The sequence below is a fragment of the Colletotrichum gloeosporioides genome, assembly GCF_011800055.1.
Source record: "Colletotrichum gloeosporioides strain Lc1 chromosome Unknown consensus_85, whole genome shotgun sequence".
Lineage (NCBI taxonomy): Eukaryota > Fungi > Ascomycota > Sordariomycetes > Glomerellales > Glomerellaceae > Colletotrichum > Colletotrichum gloeosporioides.
The window spans coordinates 481805-504244 of NW_025544730.1; the positions used below are offsets into that span (position 1 = coordinate 481805).

A 22440-nucleotide genomic window follows, 5' to 3' on the forward strand; every position below is an offset into this window, starting at 1 on the left:
GCATGAATATGTCCTCCCCCACAGTGCATTGGATTTCTAATTATCTGATCAAGAGGACGAATATTGCCCAACCTAGACAAGTGTGATTACAAGGCTTTAGCGTTCATATCAACGGAGAATAAAGAGTGTCAAGGACTGTAAGGTGAAATTTTAGCCTTAAGCCACTGAATTGTTGATCAACAAGTACATGCCCCTAAACTCATCGGTGATAGCCTCACAGTGCAGAAAGCAGTGTGTATCAATTGGATCCAACTGTATACGTACCTATAAGTCTGGAGAAATAGTGTCTCCGACGCCCCACTTTGGCCTATCAAATGGACCCCAGCCAACTCCACCGCAGAGACTCACCATTCAGACGCATGGAATTCGGTTCGGTGGCACTGGCTTTGGACGGCCTAGCGCAACAATCGAGAATCCACATCCCACCTCGTAGCCAAATTCCCATTTGCAACGTCGCCAGCCCAGCCGAGAGCATCACGAACCAACACCCCCAGCCTCACCACACCACCCAAAGTCGGCGCCGAAGCCGCACCCGCCCACCATGGTTCTCCAAGATCTCGGCCGCCGCATCAACTCGGCCGTCACAAATCTCACAAGAGAGGCCAATCTCGACGAAAAGGTGCGCGCCCTTCTCCCCCTGCCCCGCCGCCGCCGCCGTCTGTCGCTGTCGCATTGCCACCAGCGACTCACCTAGCTAACCACGTCCCGACACCATAGGCTTTCGATGCAATGCTCAAGGAGATCTGCGCCGCCCTCCTCGAGGCCGACGTCAACGTGCGCCTCGTCGGCCAGCTGCGAAAATCGATAAAGTCCACCGTAAACTTCAAAGACCTGCCCCCCGCCGTCAACAAGAAGCGCCTCATCCAGAAGTCCGTCTTTGACGAGCTCGTCAAGCTCGTCGACCCCCACTCCGAGCCCTTCAAGCCCAAGAAGGGCAAGTCCAACATCATCATGTTCGTCGGTCTGCAGGGTGCCGGTAAGACGACGACATGTACGAAGCTCGCCCGCCACTACCAGGCCCGCGGCTTCAAGGCCTGCCTCGTGTGCGCCGATACCTTCCGTGCCGGTGCCTTTGACCAGCTGAAGCAGAACGCGACCAAGGCCAAGATCCCATACTACGGCTCCCTGACCGAGACGGACCCCGCGGTGGTCGCCCGAGACGGTGTCGAGAAGTTCAAGAAGGAGAAGTTTGAGATCATCATCGTCGACACGTCAGGTCGACACAGGCAAGAGGAGGCTCTGTTCCAGGAGATGGTGGATATCCAGACGGCGATCCGGCCCGACGAGACGATCATGGTGCTCGACGCATCCATCGGCCAGCAGGCCGAGTCCCAGGCGAAGGCGTTCAAGGAGGCGGCAGACTTTGGAGCCATCATCATCACGAAGACCGACGGACACGCCCACGGCGGTGGTGCCATTTCCGCCGTCGCCGCAACACACACGCCCATCGTCTTCATCGGCACGGGCGAGCACATGCTGGACCTCGAGCGCTTCGCGCCGCAGCAATTCGTGCAGAAGCTGCTCGGCATGGGCGACATGGCTGGCCTCGTGGAGCACGTGCAGAGCCTGAAGCTGGACCAGAAGGACACGATAAAGCACATCACGGAGGGCATCTTCACGGTGCGTGACCTGCGGGACCAGCTGTCCAACATCATGAAGATGGGCCCGCTGTCCAAGATGGCGGGCATGATTCCTGGCATGAGCGGCATGATGCAGGGCATGGACGACGAGGAGGGCAGCGCGAAGCTGAAGCGCATGATCTACATCTGCGATTCGATGACGGACAAGGAGCTCGACTCGGACGGCAAGCTCTTCATCGAGCAGCCGACGCGGATGACGCGCGTGGCCCACGGCTCGGGGACGTCGGTGCGCGAGGTCGAGGATCTGCTCACGCAGCAGCGGATGATGGCCGGCATGGCGAAGAAGATGGGCGGCAACATGAAGAACATGCAGCGCGCGCAGTCGGCGATGGGCGGCGGAAACAAGGCGCAGCAGCTGGCGGCGATGCAGAAGCGGCTGCAGAGCATGGGCGGCGCCGGGGCCGGAGGCGGTATGGGCGGCATGCCGGATATGGGCAGCCTGATGAAGATGCTCGGCGGTGGAGGCGGCGGCGGCGGTGGCATGCCCAACATGCAGCAGATGCAGCAGATGATGCAGCAGATGGGCATGGGCGGCGGCATGCCTGGTATGGGAGGCATGCCCGGCATGGGCGGCGGTCGCGGAGGAAGACGCTAGATTATTACTGAACCCAACACGACGTTCGTATAAAGTGAGGTTTTTCGTCGAGAGCGACTTGACAGGAGACACATGGATGAAGACATGATATTGGAGTCGCTGAAGGCGGTGGGACCATATTCGGAGCTCTCGTATTACATAGGACTGGCGTTTGGCGGAGGGGAATACAATCAGACCCATTGCTGTCGACACTGCATTCATCCAGCTTCTACTGATTTTGCCTTTCAAGATTTCACGGACACTTGCCTGGCTGATGACCGATTCAAGTTCCAGACAGCCACTCGTGTGCTAATAATCTCCTGAACTCTTGACTGGAGATGTTTGGCGCCCATTGATTCAAAGGCAGTCAGCCATGTTCTCCTTGGGTTTTACTTTGGGGTTTGTCCTCTTGGGAAGCAGCCCCCATGCCCGATGGGATATTTCAGCCAGCTCGACAAAACCTTGGCCTCATCACCAGTCCATCATCTTCCTCAGCACAGTCACGGACCGTTTGCAATCGCACCTACAACAAGGCAGCGCCCGATCGGCGACATGTAAGCAAACATGACGTTGAAAAGAGATATCATGTCACACGTGAACGAGCCTTGAAGCCTTTCGGGAAGTGAGGTGCAATTGGCGTGCGGAGACGGTACGGAGCCGGCCGGACATCCGGCTCGGCGCTGGGCGGGGGATGACGTTGGTGCAGGATCGGGGACGGTAATGATCATGGGGCGGTGATTGGGCCTGGGGCGGGTTGCGCTGAGATTTGAGACATTATTCAGGGGACTCAGTTGGTAGCGACCGCTCATCCGCAACATATTCGAGCTCTCTGATTGCTACGTTCTTTAATTTTGATAGTAGCCATGGGATTAATGAGCGCTTTTTGGCTGTCCAGTACAAATTGCAATTTCTACATCATCGTCTAGTCTCCATCGCTACGCTTGTAGAGGGCCGAGCGGGCCTGCGCGGACCGGAGAAATTGAAACTCTGTTTTATCAGATGGAAGGCTTCAATCCACCTGGCACAATGTCCCTTCTCTTGCCGAGGTGCTGTCTGATTTACGTTCTCACGCGTTATGCCATGAGCGTGTCTAAATCAATAAGCTCGTCGGGGGGCATGAAATTGTTCCATATCAATCCGCATCAAGGCTAGTTCTCTTTATTGGCACGAACCGCCGTTAATGCTAGGCCTCCCTACCTAAGGTAGCTAGGTGTACGTGGTGTTGTTTGTATTAGCGAGAAGCCGCGCACATGGCGCCGGCTGTAGATGTCGACCATCGTGGCCGTTGTTGTGATCTAGCCCTTCGGAGGTGTCGTGTTTGGGATTCAAATCCCGTGTAAAATCCACTCTGCCGGCCTCGTATCGGTCAAAATGCAGCGCCAAACAAAGTGACACCAACATCGACATCACCAGTGGAGCAACCCGGTCCACCACAAAACGCTGCTGCATCTTTCGAGAGCCGCGATATGTCACAAGACGTGGACGCGTTGGCTGATCGGCGCCCCGTTGCGAAAAAAGGTGAATCGCAGGCAAGCCTGGAACTAACCAGAGGGGTCGGAGCAAAACCTCCCGCCGCCCTGTGCGTGCCGTCGACCATCGGTGCCATCGTCCAATTTCAACAAAATGTTTCGACCGGGGCTTGAGATTCGAGGTATTGGTAGCGCCTCATGGTTCTCTCGTATGGGCGTGGCTTGCCCTTGTGGCATCATCGAGTCCAGACTTTTCTCGACTGCTGGCCGTCCGGGATTTTGATTGGCGAAGTCGGATCTGGAGTGCCGTGACAGGGGGGGTTGACGACGGGAACGGGCCCGTTGTTGCCAAGGATGCCCACGCGTCTGAGGCGGGATGACGTCGATTGGCATTTTTCAGACGGTTGAGAGGCGCAAAAGTTTGGTTCTCGTCCTGCACCACCACACCATCATGACCGCACCGGCTCACTTACTAGGCGGGCAACTGCAGTCTGCCACAGTTCAGCGCCCACAAGCAACAACGGCGGCAGACCACTAGCCACAATCCGGGGTACTAGTGCGTAACAGAAATCCCAAAAGAAGCAGGGAAAGTGAACCATGTCTCGCTGTGCTACCCGGCTAGGCAAGTTGTCTGTCTCGCCCTTCGGGCCCTTTGGGGAGAAGTGCCTGAAATGAGGTGCGGCTGGACGTGGTGAATGGGTGAAATGAGTGAAATGACATACGGAAAACCCACTATTATTGCTGCACGGCAGACGCCTCGTGTGGCCTCTTGTGGTCTCTGCTTGCGTGTGTACTGATTGCCGCTTGCTCTTTCCTTCCCTCGGTCCTCCCTCCAACGAACGGCAGGTGGGCGGGCAGTCCTTCGTACCTGCCTGCCTGCCCTTCGTCTCAAATCGACGATGCAGTTGCCCCCAATCGGGACTTCCCTTACGGCTCACCCTCACCAGGACAACCTACCTAAGGTAGGTACCCAAGGTAACCATGACGTCAAACAGCCTACGGAGAGATTGCTTGCCTGCCCCTTTGCAAGCTCCCGCCTGCCAGACGAGCAGTGCACCACACTTTATTCCTTAAGCTTAAAACTGAAGTCTGCCCTCCCTTCGTTTTCGACGTTGTCTCTTCAGCCACCCATCATACATCTCGCCAAGACTTCGTGCAGCAGCTCTTCGAGGGACAAGCACAGCCATCCCGCCTTGGCATTCTCTTGTCAGTCTTAGTTCGACAACACCCATAGGCAGATCATCGCTATCACCAACCAACACCAAAATACCACGATGGGTTTCTTCAGCAGACGTCCTCGCGACGCGCCCGCCGACGGCCACCACGGCCACGGTGTGCGCTCCGACAGGGGAGAGCCGTTAACCATGTCCCGTCGCCCCAGCTTCGGACAATGGCTGAAGGGAACGCTGCTCGACATTATCACCATGATCTGCATGGGTGCCATCGGCCTCGGTGTAAGTCCTCCATCAATACCTTCGTTAGCGACGCGACTTCTAACAATCACCAGATCTACATGGCCCCTCCCGCCCCGAACCGCTCCTTCGCCGTCACCTTCTCCGACGGTGAGGTTGTCTACCCTCAATTCGCCTACCCTATGCGCAACGAAGTCATTCCCATCTGGCTCGCTGCCTTCCTCGCCTCCGTTATCCCCATCGTCATCATCCTCCTCATGCAGATCCGCATCCGCTCCTTCTGGGATGTCAACAACGCCGTCATCGGCCTGCTCTACTCCCTCATCTGCGCCGCCGTGTTCCAGGTCTTCATCAAGTTCCTCATCGGCGGCCTTCGTCCCCACTTCCTCGAGGCCTGCCAGCCCGATCTGTCCCGCGTCACCTCCACCCAGGGTGGCATTGCGCGTGCCGGCTACAGCCCCGCTGGCTACGCTAATTTGTACGTTACGAAGGAGGTTTGTACTGGCGACATGAAGGAGATCAACGATTCGCTTGAGAGTTTCCCCTCCGGTCACACCACCGCCGGCTTCGCTGGCTTCGTCTACCTCTACCTGTACCTCAACGCCAAGCTCAAGGTCTTCTCCGACTACCACCCCGCCATGTGGAAGCTCATCGTCACCTACATCCCCATCCTCGGTGCCGTCCTCATCGGTGGTGCGCTCACCATTGACGAGTTCCACAACTGGTACGACATCTTTGCTGGTGCAGCCATTGGTATTGTCTTCGCCTTCTCCTCCTACCGCATGACCTATGCTGCCGTCTGGGACTTCCGCTTCAACCACATCCCCCTCAACCGCGGCCAGGCCTTCCACTACGGTTTTGACGCTGAGCTGTACGACGCGGTTTTCACACGCAAGGCTGGCTGGGGCAAGCGCGGCGGTGGCGGTATTTTGCACCGCGATAAGGACGCCCACCACCATGGCGCTGCTACTGGCACCCACGGTTATGACAACGGAGTTGGCGCTCGCAAGCCTGTCGGTTCGGGGTCTAGAGCACCTGACACCATGGTCTAAACGGGGCCGTCAGCGTGCCCAAGCACCCTTTTGTATGCTATAATATGGTAAGGCGCCTAACGGCGTTGGGAGCCTGCCACAACTCCAACCTCGGTGTCTAAGGAGTTCAAGTCATGAGTAAACGGCCTGTTGCGTATCAAAATACCCCATAGCACAGACGCTTGTATGATAGTTCTAGTTGATTGTTAATGAAGCCATAATCCTGCATCCTCTCGCTGTCGCTGTCACAACGGTTCGAACCTTGAAAGGATTTTCGACAATAAATGCGTTTATAGGCCTCGGTGGGTGAGGTTAATGATATGGTGGTATATCCACTTGACATGGTAACCATCACATTCCACAGAGCACCATTATGCCAATTACCACACGCATCAAGTCGTCTTCCTGTTGGTCAATAAGTTCCTATTGACATAGAGAGGATCGAGGTTCCACCCATCTGCGCGACTCATGGCTTACGTGGTTGGGTCGTAAAGCTGCCGGGTCCTGCTCCACGATTTGCCGCAGTACGGCACTGACTGTGCAAGTGGTTTTCGTTACCGATGCCCAATGATGCGTCAACACGTTTTGTGGCTTGAGGCCTGCGTTCTGATAAGCAATGTGGCCAAGGCCAAGCCTTTTGGCCCCCAATCTTGCGCCTTGCTGACGAAGTAAACGAATATCTTACACAGTCAAGCTGACATTACCCCGCAGTTTATTTTATTCTGCCTGATGGCACACTTGAGCTGCTATGAACAGAGAAGTATAATTTTTTTAAAGACTGCTTCCTGCATTTCGCCAGAGATTTGGTTGATCCTTGACGGCTCTGGGTGGGCCACTGATCACCACCAGTACAATACCGCACAATCTCGCAGACTCTTCGCGATAAAACAAGCTTCAACATAGGATGATCCAACAAGAGATTTCAAATCGTTACTTGAAGAAGTCTACCGTTCTACGGTGTTTGAAGGAGCTATTTGGGAACGAAGAATTCGCTATTGAGGTGATCCTACCCGCTGATCTTCCGCGGCCCCAAAAGCTTACCATGTGTCTTCAGATGAGTGATGATCGATGGGTATTTCAAGTACCACGACGAATCAAAGAGGAAGAGGAGGAATATCTCCGAACATCCTCTGAGGAGTATTCCAGATGGCGTGAAGAGAATGAAAGGTTTGGCTTAATTATTGCTGCCTTGATATTCGGATTCAAAATTTGATAACGCGTTGGAAAGGTTAGCAGGCAGAAATCGAATGATCAACCGGACACTGGAGGAAGCGGCTTTCAAAAAGATACCCCAAGCTCAATCACTCTCTCAATTCCCAGGTTTGCCAACGAGCGAGGCCGTTTCCGTGGAAGCCATATCATCATCTTTCCCGAACATCACCCTTCTTTCTCAAGGCAAGGATAAAGTAATTGAGGGGCTCTATGGCGAAGAAGTAGAGTCCGGACAGACCTCACGGGTCTTCAATGTCAAGGGGTTCTTATCTTCCGTATCATATGATCATCATAGGCCGAGCATTATGAAAGTAGGTAAAACTCAGCGTCTTGATATTTTCAACTCAATCCCGATCTATAGGCCAATGCGGCTTCTGACGATTCTAACTGCGTGTAGTTCGCAGTCAAACGACTGCATCAAAGTACAACTTTGAGAGAATTTCTAGATGAGTTCGAAAGCCTCAAACGAGTACAGTCCCTCCACCATCCTCATATTGTCGAAACCTTCTCAGCATTTCGCAGCGAAGTTCAAGGCACTTTGTCCTATGTGTTTGCCTTCCCTTTAGCATTGGGAAATCTCAAACAAATGTTCAGAGGAGACCATGACAGTCTGGAAATAGCTTCGACGCAGAGATCTTGGCTGTGGCCCCAGCTCATTGGCATTACAAGTGCCGTAGCGTATCTCCACGAAACGTCGAACACGGCGCATAGAGATATAAAACCCTCAAACGTACTTGTCTATGTCGACGCGAAGAATGAAGGACCAACTCTCAAGCTGGCTGACTTCGGCTTATCTGTGGACCTTAGCGATGCGATAACATGGCAAAAGGGAAGCACCGCTGCAAAGTCCGCCTTGCCCTACGATGCCCCAGAATACAGATCAGCATACATGGGAAGGCTGGAGACTGTCCCTCAGTTGCCATCCCCCAGTATCCTACTGTCAAACGACATATGGAAGCTCGGATGTGTGTTCACAGAGCTTGCGGCATTCATAGTGGGGGGATCCAAAGGCGTCAAGGAATTCAGACACTCCATTCTAACGGAGACACGCATTGACAAAACCAAGTTTGTGTCAGACTCGTTCGAAAATGTGGACAATGGCAAAAGGATGCAGTTTGACAATGGGGAAAGAGTCAAGCCAGAGGTTATCCAAGCAATTGAGACCCTCAGCACCAGCTGCGAAGAGGTAGCTCAAATACGGTATATGCTTAACGCTATGCTGGGAGAGGCCGATGTTCGCCCAAAAGCTCGAGAGATTTGCCAGTATTTGATTCAGGTCAGTAACAATTGTGACGTTCAGGCCTCATAGCGTTCGGGGGTTACCACGATGATGTCTATAATCGACACGAAATGCATACTGATAACCAAATATCACATCAGCACACTAACTGGGCCGGGAAGCTCCACCACGATGGAGCACGACTTGTCGAGCTGCATGAAGGAGTCTCAAAACAACAACTGTCTTCATTTGATGAGCTCAGACTACGGATCGACGGCGGACAGAAAACCCAATCGATTGGGCACCAATGCGACCACTTCCACGGCCTTGCATTGAAGGGGAGACGAGGGTTGAGTGGCAGGTACGGCGACACTATCTTTAATGCACCTGGTTTCTCTGATCGATGCTGACGCGCACCTCGTCTTTACCTCTGCAGTACGGCGGAAAGCAGCTTTCAGTCATACTATCGATTGACGAGATTCGACAGTACAAAGAATACTGCGTCCCTGCATTTAGGACGGGCAAGCCAATCTTGCCGATCGCCCAGGCATCCGGTTCAGGGCAGGTCACGGTGCCGCCTAGAAGCTACCAACCACCATCACAAGGAGCCAAACAGAACGTCGTGGGTACTGGAGGACTACCGGGGGCACAGGCAGGAGGCTCTGCGTCGAGTGGCACCACTGGAAGGCCACCTGTGCCGCAACACCTACCATCAAGAGAGGTTTACTGGTGCATAGACAAATTTTTCAGTGAACCAAAAGAAATTATGCTGCACCCGGTACATCTCAGACAAGCTCAAACAGACGACGAGTTCTTCACTCCAACGAATCAAGCTCTGAACAGGACGAGGGGAAACATTATGAATGGTTGGTTTGGCTGGCTTAGCTGGCTCCCAAATCAACTTTCATGGAAGATATGCGTAGGAGTCGACTTCAAAGAGGTTCGTACACGGTCTCCTGCGGATCTCTGTTTCCAGAACGGGGCAAAGAGACACGAGTAGAGCGGGCTTAAGTCGTGACCTTTACTTAAACACTGACGCGATGCTATTTGTTGTGTTAAGCTAATTATTCTTCCCAGTTCTACATCATCAAAACAGGACAGGACCAGGTTCATCTAGGGGACGTAGGGCTACCGCCTTCAGCACAAGCAAACAGTAACATCCCAGAGTACGAACACGGTATCAACCCACCCGACGCGATCCAGATGAAGCTTGTTGCCGCCCAAATTGTGGCTGGTCTGAGAGATCCTGGAGCAGTTCGGGGGCAAACCGAAATGGTATCCATGCTTCCCAAGAAGAGGGTGCCACCGGACTTCAAGAAGACAATGAGGGCCATGGGCTGGGGAATGCATGCGAAAATGGGCTACTCTGCGAAGAAGATACTTTGGTGGCTGATGTTCTGTGTTGTGTTCCTGGTCATGTCTGCCGCTCCTTGGCTCATATGGGTAGACCACTTTGATCTGCAGAACGCCTTCATGCCGGGGTGCACTATCCTCGCAGTGCTCACAATCTGCGTTGCGGTTGCGCAAACAGTTGGTTGAATGGAGTTTTCATGTATCTGGCTGCACCTGAATTCTACACTGATTAGCCTTAGACCAAAATAAGTGCTCCGGTGGGTGAAAACTTGTTGTGTGTGGCGTTATGCAGAGAAATGAAGGACCTCAGACAATAGTACAACACACCGACTATACATTTACCTAAGCACCCACGCAATCAAGGTACCTCATATATACATAGTGGCCTTTCGATACTGCACTCTCAGTGGTCTACACAACAACACAACCTCTCTGCGGCTGCAGATCTGCTGACCTTGAGCTAAATGAACGGGTACACACTCCCCATCTTGTCCAGGGGGGACGTTGAGACGCTGATTGCCTAGGGCCGCAAGCTCTTCATACTCGACGACTTTGTCATCAAGGCAGACGCGTGGATTCCGTAATTACCACCCGGGCGGCGACAAGTCGGTACTTCTTCACATGGTCGGGCAAAATGCCACAGATCCCGCGTATCGAGGGTACCATTAAGCATTACTTGTTGGGAGCACTTGCTGACCAGCCATACACCACAGTCTTCACTTAATCGAGTCAAAGCAACTTATGAGCCGCTACCGCATCGGGACCATTTAAGGCAGATGGGAGAACTTCATCCCGCCTATTCAGGGTGGCACGTTTCGTGCTAGCTCTAGTGATGACCAGGATGCCTCTCACAATGCCGATATTGCATCCCCTCCCGCCTCTTTGCGCCGCTCGAATATCCCTGACATCGACAATTCCGATGGAGTCAGCTCCATGCACCGGAAGAGCCGCACCACAGTCAATGCTTCCAGGTCATCCTCTTTATCGTCGGTTCCTTCTACCCGTACGGAAGACGATGCCATGGCACACCTGGATTTCGTCACTAAGCAAAAGGTCTCCCTCGACCTCGAAACCTACCCTCCCTTGGATCACGCTACCCAGAACGCCATCGTCGCCGCCTACCGCCGCCTCGATGACCGGTTGAGAGCTCAGGGCCTGTATGACTGCAACTACAGGGCGCATGCCACTGAAGTATCCCGGTACACCATGCTCTTCGCCGTCATGCTGCGTTTCTTTCATTGGGGCTGGTAGGTGGCCAGCGCAGTCTGTATGGGGGCCTTTTGGCATCAGATGTCGTTTGCTGCCCACGACGCTGGCCACAGAGGCATCACGCACCGCTTTCACATAGACAGTGTCCTTGGAATCTTCATCGCCGATTTCATGGGCGGTCTGTCCCTCGGCTGGTGGAAAAATAGTCACAACATCCAATACACTAGGTGATAATCCGCATTAGCTATCGTCCTCAAAATAGGGAGTGCGTTGTCACTTACTCTGGCATGCCTCTTCCGATGCGGTTATAGATACCCCCGTTCGCTCCGATGGGCGATGAGTCGTTGTGTGTGGCATTATGGAGGGAGCTGAAAGACTTCAGGCCCGGGTCATGCTTGGCGAAGTAGTCACTGATGGAAGCGCTCTGGTAGCTCGGAATGGAGTAGATGTGGCTGAAGCCACCGCCGCTGGTGTACGTGTGATCGGTCCCGTCTTGTTGGGGGAAATAAGCGGCAACCTCGGGGTCACTGACCGATGCGCCAGGGGACATCATAGTTCCACCGACGGTCGTGGTGTACGGACAGTTTCCAGGGAAGTTGGGATTGAATACGGTGTTGTTCTCTCCAAGACATCCATCGGGGAACGGGTCCCAGGGGTGAGAGGCGACACCTGCATCTCCTGAGGCGACCAAAATGGTGTGGCCCTGCAAAGCCAGCTTCATGAACTCATTGCACTGCCTCGGTTGGTAGTAGAAGGGGAGGTCGACTTCAGATTTGCTGTAAGAGATGGAAATCACATTCGTTAGAGTTGAGATACCGCACTGCACTTTACCCTGATAACCGTCGGGGCTCGTGGTGTCGGGACTCGGGATACACATCGTCAAAGTTGTCATCGTTTCCCTTTTCGCCGAAGGCGTCATAAGAACAGTAAGACCCATCGACAGCGTTGAGGAAATTGTTGAACAGGCCTCCCGCGCCGCTGATGGTGTCAATTTTGTCGTCTGTCTGGTACAGCGTGACAGCCTGAGGGTGGATTAGAGGATAGGCTACTTGGAGGTCCAAGTCCGACTCGCCATCAGCGAACTTTGGCTCAGCCGGGGCAAAGCCACCGTCGATAGAGACCAGAGTGGGGTGCGTGCCGTTCGGGTAAGTGGGGGTGTACTTGGCGAAGAACAAGTTGAGATCTTCCTGCGCGTAGTAATCTCCCGTTTCGTAAATACCCAGGCTATTAGGAGAGTGGTTCAAGGTGTTGTCGGGAATTCTGTAGAGCGCTTTAATGCAGGCCGGAGTGACATCGTCGTTGCATGCGGAGGTATCGTTGGCAGCCCGGTCGGCTCCGGCTTTCTGGGCAGAAGAAAAGCCCCGTTTTCTGAACTTGGTATTGAGTTGGGGAGTCTTAGGAGCGGCAAGAATGACTCCTGGCTGGATGAAGTCGATGTGACGTTGGATATTCTCCGGGACAGAGTACTCTTCGCAAGCCACCGTCGAGTGGTTCCCAGCTGTCTGACGGTACTCGTAGTACTGAGCGTGGAGCATTCTCTCTGCATCCGCCAAGGTGGTGTTGACATGCAGCCATCCCCTGTCCTTGGATAAAGTCGAGCTTGCGCCGTTTGCTGAGACCCAAGACTGGACGGCGGTAATTGTTTCGTCAGATGCTGCAAACTTGTCGATGATATCCTGTCGGGTGTAGTGCTTCGCGTACTGGGTCGAAGATGGGTGAGAGACTCCGTAAAGGAGGGTGTCTGCGAGTTCAAGATTCTGCTGTTGCAGCCCGATCCGCAATACAAATTGGCTTGTGGGAGGGAGTCGATCTCTTCTAGTCCAGACTACAGATTGGCCGCTTCGATTCTCATGGACTTTGTGAGAGCTTTGAGAAGTGGATGCAGCCGCAGCCAACGACAGCAAGACTATCAGCGACAGCAGAGCGAATGATCTCATGATCCCTTCACCAGTGATATCGAAACACACAATGCCTGGAGGTAAAGATGTGTTGTGAATGACTGACGTCCATGGCTCTTCTTAACTTCCTCGGCTAGATTGAGAGAAGTTTGCACGAAGCACATCGTGATGCCACCTTCCTCAATTTGCTAGGTGATGGTGTTAAGAATACGATCATGATGAACTTCACAGCATGTTTTCAAGGCCGGCTGCTACCAAGATTCAGAAAATCCGTCTTGCATTTGGCAGAGCGAGAACGAACGCGAGTGCCGGATTAACCGTTCGCACGCGATGTCAGATATTACAGATGGCAAGCTTGTAGGAATCGATCTTCTTCATTAATTCGACCTGCCTGTTTCGAACTCCGGCTTGAACATTTAGCCCATGTCCCTGTTGACCCGAAAGAATACGAGACCCAGCAGGATACGGACTTAGTATGCCCTATTGCCCATTGGTGGTTCAAGGAGAATGGAGAAGCTTAATTTGAATGCCACCCCTGACAGATGTGCCGAACTACCGAGGTGGTTATTTGTTTATAACCAAGATTAGATCCGGTCGTGGTCCTACTCTTCCTTGTGTTATGACATCGGCTCATGATGGCTGGAATTCCTTGCTTGATGACCTAAAGTCGGCTCGTCTATTGCTGCGACCGTTATCATGCATCGTCCCAAAATTACAAGCGACTGGGCATTCTCGCAGCCCCATCCAAGCGGATGACAGTGCCATTGAGCATCGAATTATCAATAACGTTCTCGACCAAGCTAGCAAACTCCTCCGGTTCTCCAGGTCTAGCGGGGAACTCCAACGTCTTGTCTAGACTCTCTTTGGCTTTTTGTGGCATACTTGCCGCCATGCCAGTGTCGAATAACCCAGGCGCGATGCACACGGCTCTTATGCCCCAGCATGAGAGATCACGAGCCAATGGTAAGGTCATAGAGGCTATGGCGCCCTTGGCTGCTCCGTACGCTGTCTGGCCTTCTTGTCCATCAAATGCAGCTGCCGAAGAAACTGTGACCAGTACGCCCCTCTCACCTTTGGCATTTGGCGATTGAGTGGCGATATAGGGAACGAGTTGTCTAATCAGGTCGACTGTGCCGATCAGGTTGATGTCAATGACCTTGGAGAACTGATCGAGTAACATAGAGGTTCCCTTCTTCGAGATGATCTACGAGATTTGTTGGTTAGCTTATTTATCGATGTACCGTGTCCAAGAGCGTCGGTCTACCTTTGAGGGCCCCAGAAATCCAGCACAACTAACAACGCCAGCGATGACTGAGCCAGTTGCCTTATTCCAAGCAACTATCTCGTTGACAGCTGCAGTGATCTCTTGAGTCTTTGAAACATCTGCATTGAAGTGCTGAACGCGAGACAGTCCCTCCTTGGTCTTATCTGGCAATGCCAAGTCTATGACTGCTACATTGCCACCAAGTTGCGAAAGCCTTTCTACAGTAGCTTTACCCAGGCCAGAAAGACTAGGAACGAGTGAGCCGTGAATTGAACCCCGATCGAAACTGAATCATCTTACCCTCCTGTAATAACGAACGTCTTCTGGTGATATTTCATTACGCAGAATTGGGGGAAATTGAGCTGTCGAGTTAGTGTCAGCTTATGGTACCCAAAGATGGCAAGGGGTGTTTTTAGGGATGTCAGACTAGCATAACATTGTTGTGAGATTTTTTGGGGTATTCGAGCGGGCATCTAATTAGTTCCGACTTGGTGGGCTATCGCGTCTCGGGTATCGCGTATCGCCTGTCGCGATCGGCGTAGGCTGCAGACTGGATTCGGGGGGACCCCGCATATCCGGCAAAGGCCAGATGCCTGTTCGAGGACCGTCTCGATTCATTTTGTATTGATTACCGCCGATAAACATGGATAAAAATTGCAGTTACGACTGCCTAATGGTTATATGTAGAGTAATTGTGAGATCACCTGCAACCACCGCTGTCAATGTTGGCATCCACGAAAATGGCCAACATCGAGACAGACAGAGCCGGAATGGCTGCTTTGGCAAAGGTAGCCAGGAGCGGCGGCTCCATCATACATGGTCCGGACCAACCGGGAATCATCAACAAGACATTCGGCAATCTCATACGTGAACAAGCTCGGAAAAGGCCTGACGCATTGCTGGTGGCTTCTCACCATCAGCGCAAGAGTCTCACATACGCCCAGGCGAACGACAGAAGCGACCGTCTTGCACAGGGGCTGGCTTCACTTGGTGTCCAACGTGGAGACCGCGTGGCCATACTCATGGGCAACGAGATTGAGTATGTGGAAATCTTCTTCGCCTGCACCAAACTCGGAGCTTTGGTGACCCTAGTCAACTATGCGTACACTGAGCAGGAGCTTCACTCGGTCATATCATCTTGCGGAGTCTCAGTCCTTGTCATGGTCCCCGGTTTCGACAGGTATGACTACAAGCCATGGGTACGCAACTTAAAGGCCGGAGTTCCGTCCCTGGAAACGATCATTGTCGCACACTCGAACGGAGAGTTTGGCGATGTATCCCTGGACTACGAAGAGGTTCTCAGAAGCGGTATGAAAGACGTTGTTGATCTACTTGCAATCCAAGATACCTTGGACGGCAGGGACATGATGAACCTCCAGTTCACCAGCGGCTCCACGGGCCTTCCCAAAGCCGCTGCCCTGACTCATCAAGGGATCTACAACACGGGAAGATTCATTGGAGATACCATGTATCTAAAGGCGTCGGACAGAGTGTGTCTTCCAGTTCCCTTCTTCCACAGCTTCGGGCTCATTATCGGTCTGGCCACCGTCGCGGCTCACGGAGCCTCAATAATCCTTCCCGACAACCATTTTAACATCGAGGCGACTCTGGTCTGTATTCCAAAATATCAATGCACTGGGCTGTACGGAGTCACTACCATGTTCGTGGCGGAGATGGCCCATCCCAACTTCAGCAGATACAATCTTGACAGTCTACGATTCGCAATACTTGCAGGTTCAGCTGTTCCCGAAGCGCTCATGAGGCACGTGTGGTCCGTTTTTGGAATCACCCAAACACACACAAACTGGGGCATGACTGAAGCTTCGTCCATCGTTACGATGACGCGGGATACAGATACGATCCCTCAACGCACTATCACTTCGGGACGACTGTTCCCCGGATTCTCCGCACGTATCGCGGATCCTTCGACCGGAAGAACTGTACCGTGGGGAGAGCGAGGAGAGATTCTGCTCCGCGGATACGGCGTTCAGACATGCTACTATGGGAATGATGCGATGACTGGGAAGGCCCATCAAACATCAGATGAGGACGGGCTAGAGTGGTTTCATACCGGAGATGAAGGGTATTTGGACGAGGAGGGATTCTTCGTGATCACGGGCCGCATCAAGGATATGATCATTCGCGGCGGAGAAAACATCGCGCCCCTAGAGATCGAAGAACGCCTGGTAGCTCATCCGGCTATATCTCAAGCAGCTGTTATTGGCGTGCCAGATGAGAAATATGGGGAGCAAATTTGTGCCTTTGTTGAGCCATCTTCCGACAGCAGCAGTGGCAGCAGGCCAACGGACAGAGAACTACAGACCTGGGTAGCAGAGACGCTGGCAAGATTTAAACAACCAAAGTACATAATATGGCTCGGCTCGCACGCAGACTTTTGCGTTTGGCCTAAGACGGCGAGCGGAAAACTGAGGAAGCCGGACTTGCGGCTCCTTGCTCCAGGGATCCTGGCAACAAAAGGGGGCGAGAATGCGTTGCCTAGACCCAGACTTTGAGGCCAATCTACAATAAACGCAAATTGATTTGTCCAAATGTTGTGTGGAATGATTAGGCAATGAGAAAAGGCAGTTCCAGCAAGTGCAGACGATTCGGGGTCAGCCAATGTTCACCCCGCAAACTCCACGCTATCCCCGTGGGGTAATTATCTCCTTGGCTGCGTGCGGATCATTAGCTCATGAATGAGGAGACAGGCATAGCATTCAGGATCGTCTGCTGTGCCCTCACCCAACTTCCCCGCTTCACAAAGCGAGGAAAAGTCGTTTCGTGTCGACAACATGTCAACATGCCGTCTCAAGGAGGCGTAAGGCGACGAAAAACAACAGGCCTTGGAAGATCTGGACCCCGTTCTCGGAATGGATGCCAGACTTGCAAATTACGACGGGTGCGATGCGATGAAAACAGACCAATCTGTGGACACTGCGATCGCCTGCAAATGGATTGCGTTTTCGTGGCACAACAGCGGCAGTCACAGAGACGTTCTACGATCCAAAGAGAAGATATCCCCTCTCTCGAACACACTGCGTCTGTGTCACCAGAGCAATCCCACTCCGACGCATGCGAGACTCTTTTTGAAGAGCCCCGAGAATCCGAGGCGCTTGCGTCCTCAGTCACATTAGATTGTACGATGAACAATCTGCCGTCTATGGAGTTAGCGAATTTGGACTCTTTAATAGCCCCCGGCGATACCTTGGGCAGTACCGAATTGGCATGGCATAATGATAATCCCATGTCATTTTACGACTACCTGCCTATGCCAGATCCCTCTTTCTCGTTCACGTCTCTCACCTTCGCCGGCTCCCCGCATAGGCTAGATTCAAGCCACAGTTTCGATGCAATTCAAGGCACATCGCGAAGCCGCGCGAGCCAACCTGATCATGAACGGAATAACCGGCTATCCCATCTTTCTGTTCTGGACAATCTGCGGAATCAGACCAGTGGAGGCGTGGTCACTCGTAACCAAGATGGTGGACGGGAAACCCTGCTCGGCGACATACAGAGAGGACGACCTATGCTTTCTGTTTCACCGCCGCTGTTGTCATCAGATATTCAAAAAGCATTATTGAGGCACTTTAAAAGCAAATTGCGTCCTCCAGCATCACTCGTTGGTATTGACCCCTTTGGTTGGAGAAGAATCAAGCGTTATGTCATACAGAAGGCCAAGGAAGGCAATGAACATGTCAAACACGCCTTGTTCGCTCTAAGTATGATCACCTTCAACTTTGGCCACGCAAACGGTTCAGCTCCGGCCGGTGGAACTTCAGAAAGTCTGTCGTGGCAACTACAAGAAGCTGCGCGTGTTTCAATGGAAATCGCTGTTCGATCCGAGGGCTGGGAAAACAAGCACAGCAATACGCTTCTTGTTGCTTTATTCCTTCTCGCTTGGTTTGAGGTAAGTGTAGTGAAACAATTACATCAATTCATTATGATTTCGGTAATCATTTCTAATGCTTGATAGATCACCTGTGACAATGCAGATAACGCCCGGCCCTCTTTCCCCTCCACTCTGGCAGAAGACATTATTGTGAAAGGTCGAGACTGGAACTCGGGGTCAACCCACGTATTCCAATGGCTTACGCTTCTTGATTCGAAGATGTCCCATATGGGAGGCCGCCATCTCTTGACCGAAGGTGCCCACAAAGTGGCTTTGCAACCAAGACCTACAGTGTCTCCTGACGAAGACGTTGACGATGAAGATAGCGAGATATCTGTGGAGAGCTGGGAGCCCTCGTCTCATGACAGCACAAGAGTTAATGGATATCCAGAGACTCCCCAGAATCGTCTGGCCTATTTGCTGTCGTCGCAACCACCACTGTCACCGTCGCCAAGGGTCATCAGGGCGGACATTTTCAACATCATCTTGCAGCCCGCGTTTGAGTTTCATATAAAATCACAGGCATACTCTAGACGCATCGGATGTCACGATCGCCATCACAGAATACGCGAGACACCTGAGGATGAGTATGAAGTCATCACCGCCTGCAGAGGTTATGAAGAAGAGCTGCAGGAACTTTGGAGGCACAGACCAGGAATATTAAATCTCAGTGCACGCCAACTGAAGCATTTTGTGAGCGAAAGCATCGCCAAGAGGCTGGAGCAACTTTTCAGCGTCTATATCGCAACCTTCTGGGCGCATTTTCTTTACATTCACCGAGTTGCATTCTGGGCCCTGAAGCATACGGCCATTGCAAGGAAAGCCGTGAAAGAGACGGGAGACATGCTCCGTCGTAGCGTTGGGCAGGCAGCAACAGATGTTGCATTTGATGCAGACGTCCCCCGCCTGTCAGACAATGTGATACATCCAGGGCTTATGTGGACTTGTTATCTGTTTGGGTGCGAGGTGGCAGATCCTGTGCAGCAGGATTGGACTGTTCGTCAACTCAGGGCGCTAGGAGAGCTGCAGCCAACTTGCGAGGGTGGCTCCAATGACGAGGACGCCGCCAGGCTACAATCTCCGCGTCTGGACACAAAGGGTGCGCAGAACGCCCTCAAAGTATCCGAGCTACTAAAAGCTCTCGTTGACAGGCAAGAAAGTACCGGCGCTCGAGTGGATGGGAAATATTTGAGTCAAGAGATCTTTGGGTGTCACTTCTACATCATATAATCTACGCAGGAACCGTTACACTGAGGTTTGCAGAGAAATAGTTTACTATCCAAACGGATACGTGTTTGTTTGTCATTCTCAATGGATGCGGACCTTCACAAATGTTCTTTCCTAAGATAGAGGCTTCATGGTCCGCCGAGGGTAGAAATGAAGGGGGGAACTCAAAGAAAGAGAAAAGTTGCTTGTTACTGATCGCTGAAAACAACCCCCACAATCGGAGGCAAATATTTGCCTAGGCGGATCAATTGCCGGTATGCATCGCTGATTGGCATTGCCGATTTCGGTAACTTGAACCCCTCGAACCCCTCATACCCCTCGTCGTATATCGGCTCTCGCATCAGCTTTCCCGACGGAAGCAGCCCTGTCAAAGAGCACCCATGACAGACTGCATACTCGTTTGTAACCCGTTTGCACAGTTAATGATGTCTGTAGGCTAGAAAGTATTATTGCTCGCCTCATGTACTGGAATCAATTTCACACAAAGATTATGCGTTGATGCACGCCTCTCCGAGGTCAAATCACCCAAATATTGAATCTTCCAACCGAACCCTTACGAAGAACGCCGCTATGACAAACAATATACAGATTGAAAAGAATGAAGAGAAAGATGTGGAAATGGTTGAAGATGTCGAAACCCCCCGTTCCACTGGAGCTCTCTGTCCGGATAAAGACATGGAGAGAAGGTAGGCACTTCATGAAGAAATGGTTTCGATGCGATGATTGATAAATATGGACCAGGATTGTGCGCAAAATTGACATTCGGCTGATGCCTTTTACGGCACTGATTTACCTGCTATGCTACTTGGATAGATCGAACATCGGTTGGTCACGACTCACCCTTCACCCATAGCTACGAGACAAGGGCTAATACATACGTTTGTGATATTATAAAGGCAATGCAAAGATCCTCAACTCTTCCACTGGAGACTCTCTCCTCGATTCGACTGGTATGACCAACTACCAGTACACAATTGCCCTCATGGTCTTCCTCGTCTCCTACACAGTATTCGAGGCTCCCAGCAACTTGGCGCTGAAGGTGTTTTCACCTAATAAGTAGGTTCGGATGGGATACCAGACACAAAACTCCGCAAGATTGCCATGGCTGACACGACTATCATCCGTCCAGATGGCTGGGCTTTCTCATTATTGGTTTTGGCAGCTTTTGTACTGGCATTGGTGACGCCAATAGCTTTGCCTCTGTCGCGGTTCTTCGATTCTTTCTCGGAGCGTTCGAATCAGGGGTGTTTGCCGGAATGATCTTCTACATGAGCTTCTGGTACAGGCCCGAGGAACGTGCCTCTCGCATAGCCATTTTCCTCGGAAGTGCCACCCTTGCCGGTGCTTTCGGAGGGTATGTCTCGAGAGACCAGATTGTTCTATGACTGAGGCTGACGCTGTTTCAAGGGTTATTGCATATGGGGTGGGTCACATGAACGGTATACACGGATTGGAAGGTTGGAGATGGCTATTCATTGTCGAAGGTGTTCCATCGGGTAGGTCTCCAAAACTCGATCGGTTACGACTAGATTGAGTGCTAATCTTGGTGGTTCGTTTAGTGGTGATGGGCGTCGCAGTTGTCCTCTTGATGCCAAGTTATCCGGAGAGCGCCAGATGGCTTTCAAATGAAGAGAAGAGTTTCCAGATCCAGCGGCTAGGAGAAAATAGCTCGAAAGGGTAAGCCAAAATGCTTGTGGGAATGATTTCTGGGCTGTCACTAACGTACAACCCGAAGCAATGCTAAGTTGAATTGGCCTGACGCCAAAGAAACGCTCAAGGACCTACGACTATGGGTACACTACTTCACCTATCTCTGTCTGGGTGTAGCTGTGTCTTCACTGTCGCTTTTTGCCCCCACCATCGTCTCTGGACTTGGGTATAGGGATTTGCAAGCTCAACTCTTTACTGTCCCTCCTTATGCGATAGCGTATGTTTTCACTCTTGCTTTTGGAGTCTTATCCGATCGCAAGAAGTCACGAGGAATTGTTGCAGGAAGTATGTTGGGCATGAGCGCAGTTTCGTTCCTCATCCAAGGTAAACTCTTCGGTCATTCAACTTATTTCCATATCTTGTCTCCTTTTCTTCAGTTGTTCGTCGTCGAGCGACTATGATGGATCCTTTTAGACAGTGGAGCTTCATAAAGTGCTGACTCAGCCTAGCAACTCTGCCAGGCGAAAGCTACGCGGCAAGATGCGCATTTCTGTGCATTAGTACGGCTGGAACTTTTGCAGGACTGCCGTCTCTTTGCGCTTGGGTGTCCGACAATGTGCGGAACACAACGGCCGGCTCGTTAGCGTCCGGACTTAATATTGCATTCACTGGTCCTGGTCAGATTATCGGAGTCTGGATATATCGAGCCCAGGACAAACCATTCTACCGGTTGGGACACGCCATTAATGCCGGGTTTGTGTTAGCTGGAGCACTGCTGTCATTCGGGCTGTCATGGCACTACATGCGTCTCAACAGGAAGCTTGTGGGAACCAATGCTACAAGGTGGGTCCCTTGAGTCCAACTAGGAACTATGAATTGTGGTCATCCAAGGTGTTTTGAAGAATACATCAAGTATCTTGCATACGTAATGTACTATGATCAGACCTGAAGGTGATTTGCTGGTGAGCCTATGTCTGGTGGTATGCAACGGAACCAGCCCAATAATACCAAGTATTGGCGTATAATAAGTAACAAGACTCTAAGATTAGTTCGTAGCCATTCATAGTAGTTTCTCGACTCGTTTGTCTCCCTCTCGTTCTCGGGCCTCTTCGGGCGGCTCTGGGCGTCAAGGTGCCAGAACTGCAACAGCCCCTCCTACTCTTTGGTTTTTGTTTGCTAATAGCGTGCTATAGCGCTTATTCCAAATTGTTTGTGAATGAAAGTGATCATAAACCTGGTGGCCAAAGCGCAACCCTGTCTGTCCTACACTTATCCTCGCGTGTCGCATATCGGGTATCGCGTCATGTTACATGTACTGGCTTCCTTGTAGGAACCCCGCTCGCTCGGCTTCTGGTATTTCTGTGATGAACGATACCTCGTTCTTATTGGTTTA

General features: G+C 52.1%; 8 protein-coding genes across 8 annotated transcripts; 7 read left to right on the forward strand and 1 right to left on the reverse strand.

Annotated features, from left to right (window-relative positions):
• Positions 1 to 541: 541 nt before the first annotated feature.
• GCG54_00001348 (Signal recognition particle 54 kDa protein-like) lies at positions 542 to 2235 on the forward strand (the record flags this gene model as incomplete). The annotated part of the gene is made up of 2 exons (XM_045401465.1): positions 542 to 619; positions 718 to 2235. The coding sequence occupies 2 exons, from the start codon at positions 542 to 544 to the stop codon at positions 2233 to 2235; spliced, it is 1596 nt and encodes a 531-aa protein (XP_045258467.1).
• Positions 2236 to 4957: 2722 nt separating this feature from the next.
• Positions 4958 to 6147, forward strand: GCG54_00001349 (PA-phosphatase related-family protein; the record flags this gene model as incomplete). The annotated part of the gene is made up of 2 exons (XM_045401466.1): positions 4958 to 5137; positions 5191 to 6147. The coding sequence occupies 2 exons, from the start codon at positions 4958 to 4960 to the stop codon at positions 6145 to 6147; spliced, it is 1137 nt and encodes a 378-aa protein (XP_045258468.1).
• A 1777-nt stretch (positions 6148 to 7924) lies between these two features.
• On the forward strand, positions 7925 to 11161 carry GCG54_00001350 (uncharacterized protein; the record flags this gene model as incomplete). The annotated part of the gene is made up of 3 exons (XM_045401467.1): positions 7925 to 8614; positions 9635 to 10087; positions 10751 to 11161. 3 exons carry the CDS (start codon positions 7925 to 7927, stop codon positions 11159 to 11161), a joined length of 1554 nt encoding a protein of 517 aa, XP_045258469.1.
• A 235-nt stretch (positions 11162 to 11396) lies between these two features.
• On the reverse strand, positions 11397 to 14619 carry GCG54_00001351 (Aorsin; the record flags this gene model as incomplete). Its single annotated transcript, XM_045401468.1, has 5 exons — positions 11397 to 11895; positions 11951 to 12910; positions 13734 to 14221; positions 14282 to 14528; positions 14582 to 14619. 5 exons carry the CDS (start codon positions 14617 to 14619, stop codon positions 11397 to 11399), a joined length of 2232 nt encoding a protein of 743 aa, XP_045258470.1.
• Positions 14620 to 15021: 402 nt separating this feature from the next.
• On the forward strand, positions 15022 to 16794 carry GCG54_00001352 (putative acyl-CoA synthetase YngI; the record flags this gene model as incomplete). Its single annotated transcript, XM_045401469.1, has 1 exon — positions 15022 to 16794. One exon carries the CDS (start codon positions 15022 to 15024, stop codon positions 16792 to 16794), a length of 1773 nt encoding a protein of 590 aa, XP_045258471.1.
• A 357-nt stretch (positions 16795 to 17151) lies between these two features.
• GCG54_00001353 (Sterol uptake control protein 2) lies at positions 17152 to 17415 on the forward strand (the record flags this gene model as incomplete). The annotated part of the gene is made up of 1 exon (XM_045401470.1): positions 17152 to 17415. One exon carries the CDS (start codon positions 17152 to 17154, stop codon positions 17413 to 17415), a length of 264 nt encoding a protein of 87 aa, XP_045258472.1.
• A 587-nt stretch (positions 17416 to 18002) lies between these two features.
• GCG54_00001354 (MFS transporter prlL) lies at positions 18003 to 20782 on the forward strand (the record flags this gene model as incomplete). Its single annotated transcript, XM_045401471.1, has 6 exons — positions 18003 to 18188; positions 18255 to 19289; positions 19986 to 20083; positions 20139 to 20221; positions 20294 to 20453; positions 20527 to 20782. The coding sequence occupies 6 exons, from the start codon at positions 18003 to 18005 to the stop codon at positions 20780 to 20782; spliced, it is 1818 nt and encodes a 605-aa protein (XP_045258473.1).
• A 179-nt stretch (positions 20783 to 20961) lies between these two features.
• GCG54_00001355 (MFS transporter prlL) lies at positions 20962 to 21903 on the forward strand (the record flags this gene model as incomplete). Its single annotated transcript, XM_045401472.1, has 3 exons — positions 20962 to 21074; positions 21133 to 21486; positions 21552 to 21903. The coding sequence occupies 3 exons, from the start codon at positions 20962 to 20964 to the stop codon at positions 21901 to 21903; spliced, it is 819 nt and encodes a 272-aa protein (XP_045258474.1).
• Positions 21904 to 22440: the final 537 nt, after the last annotated feature.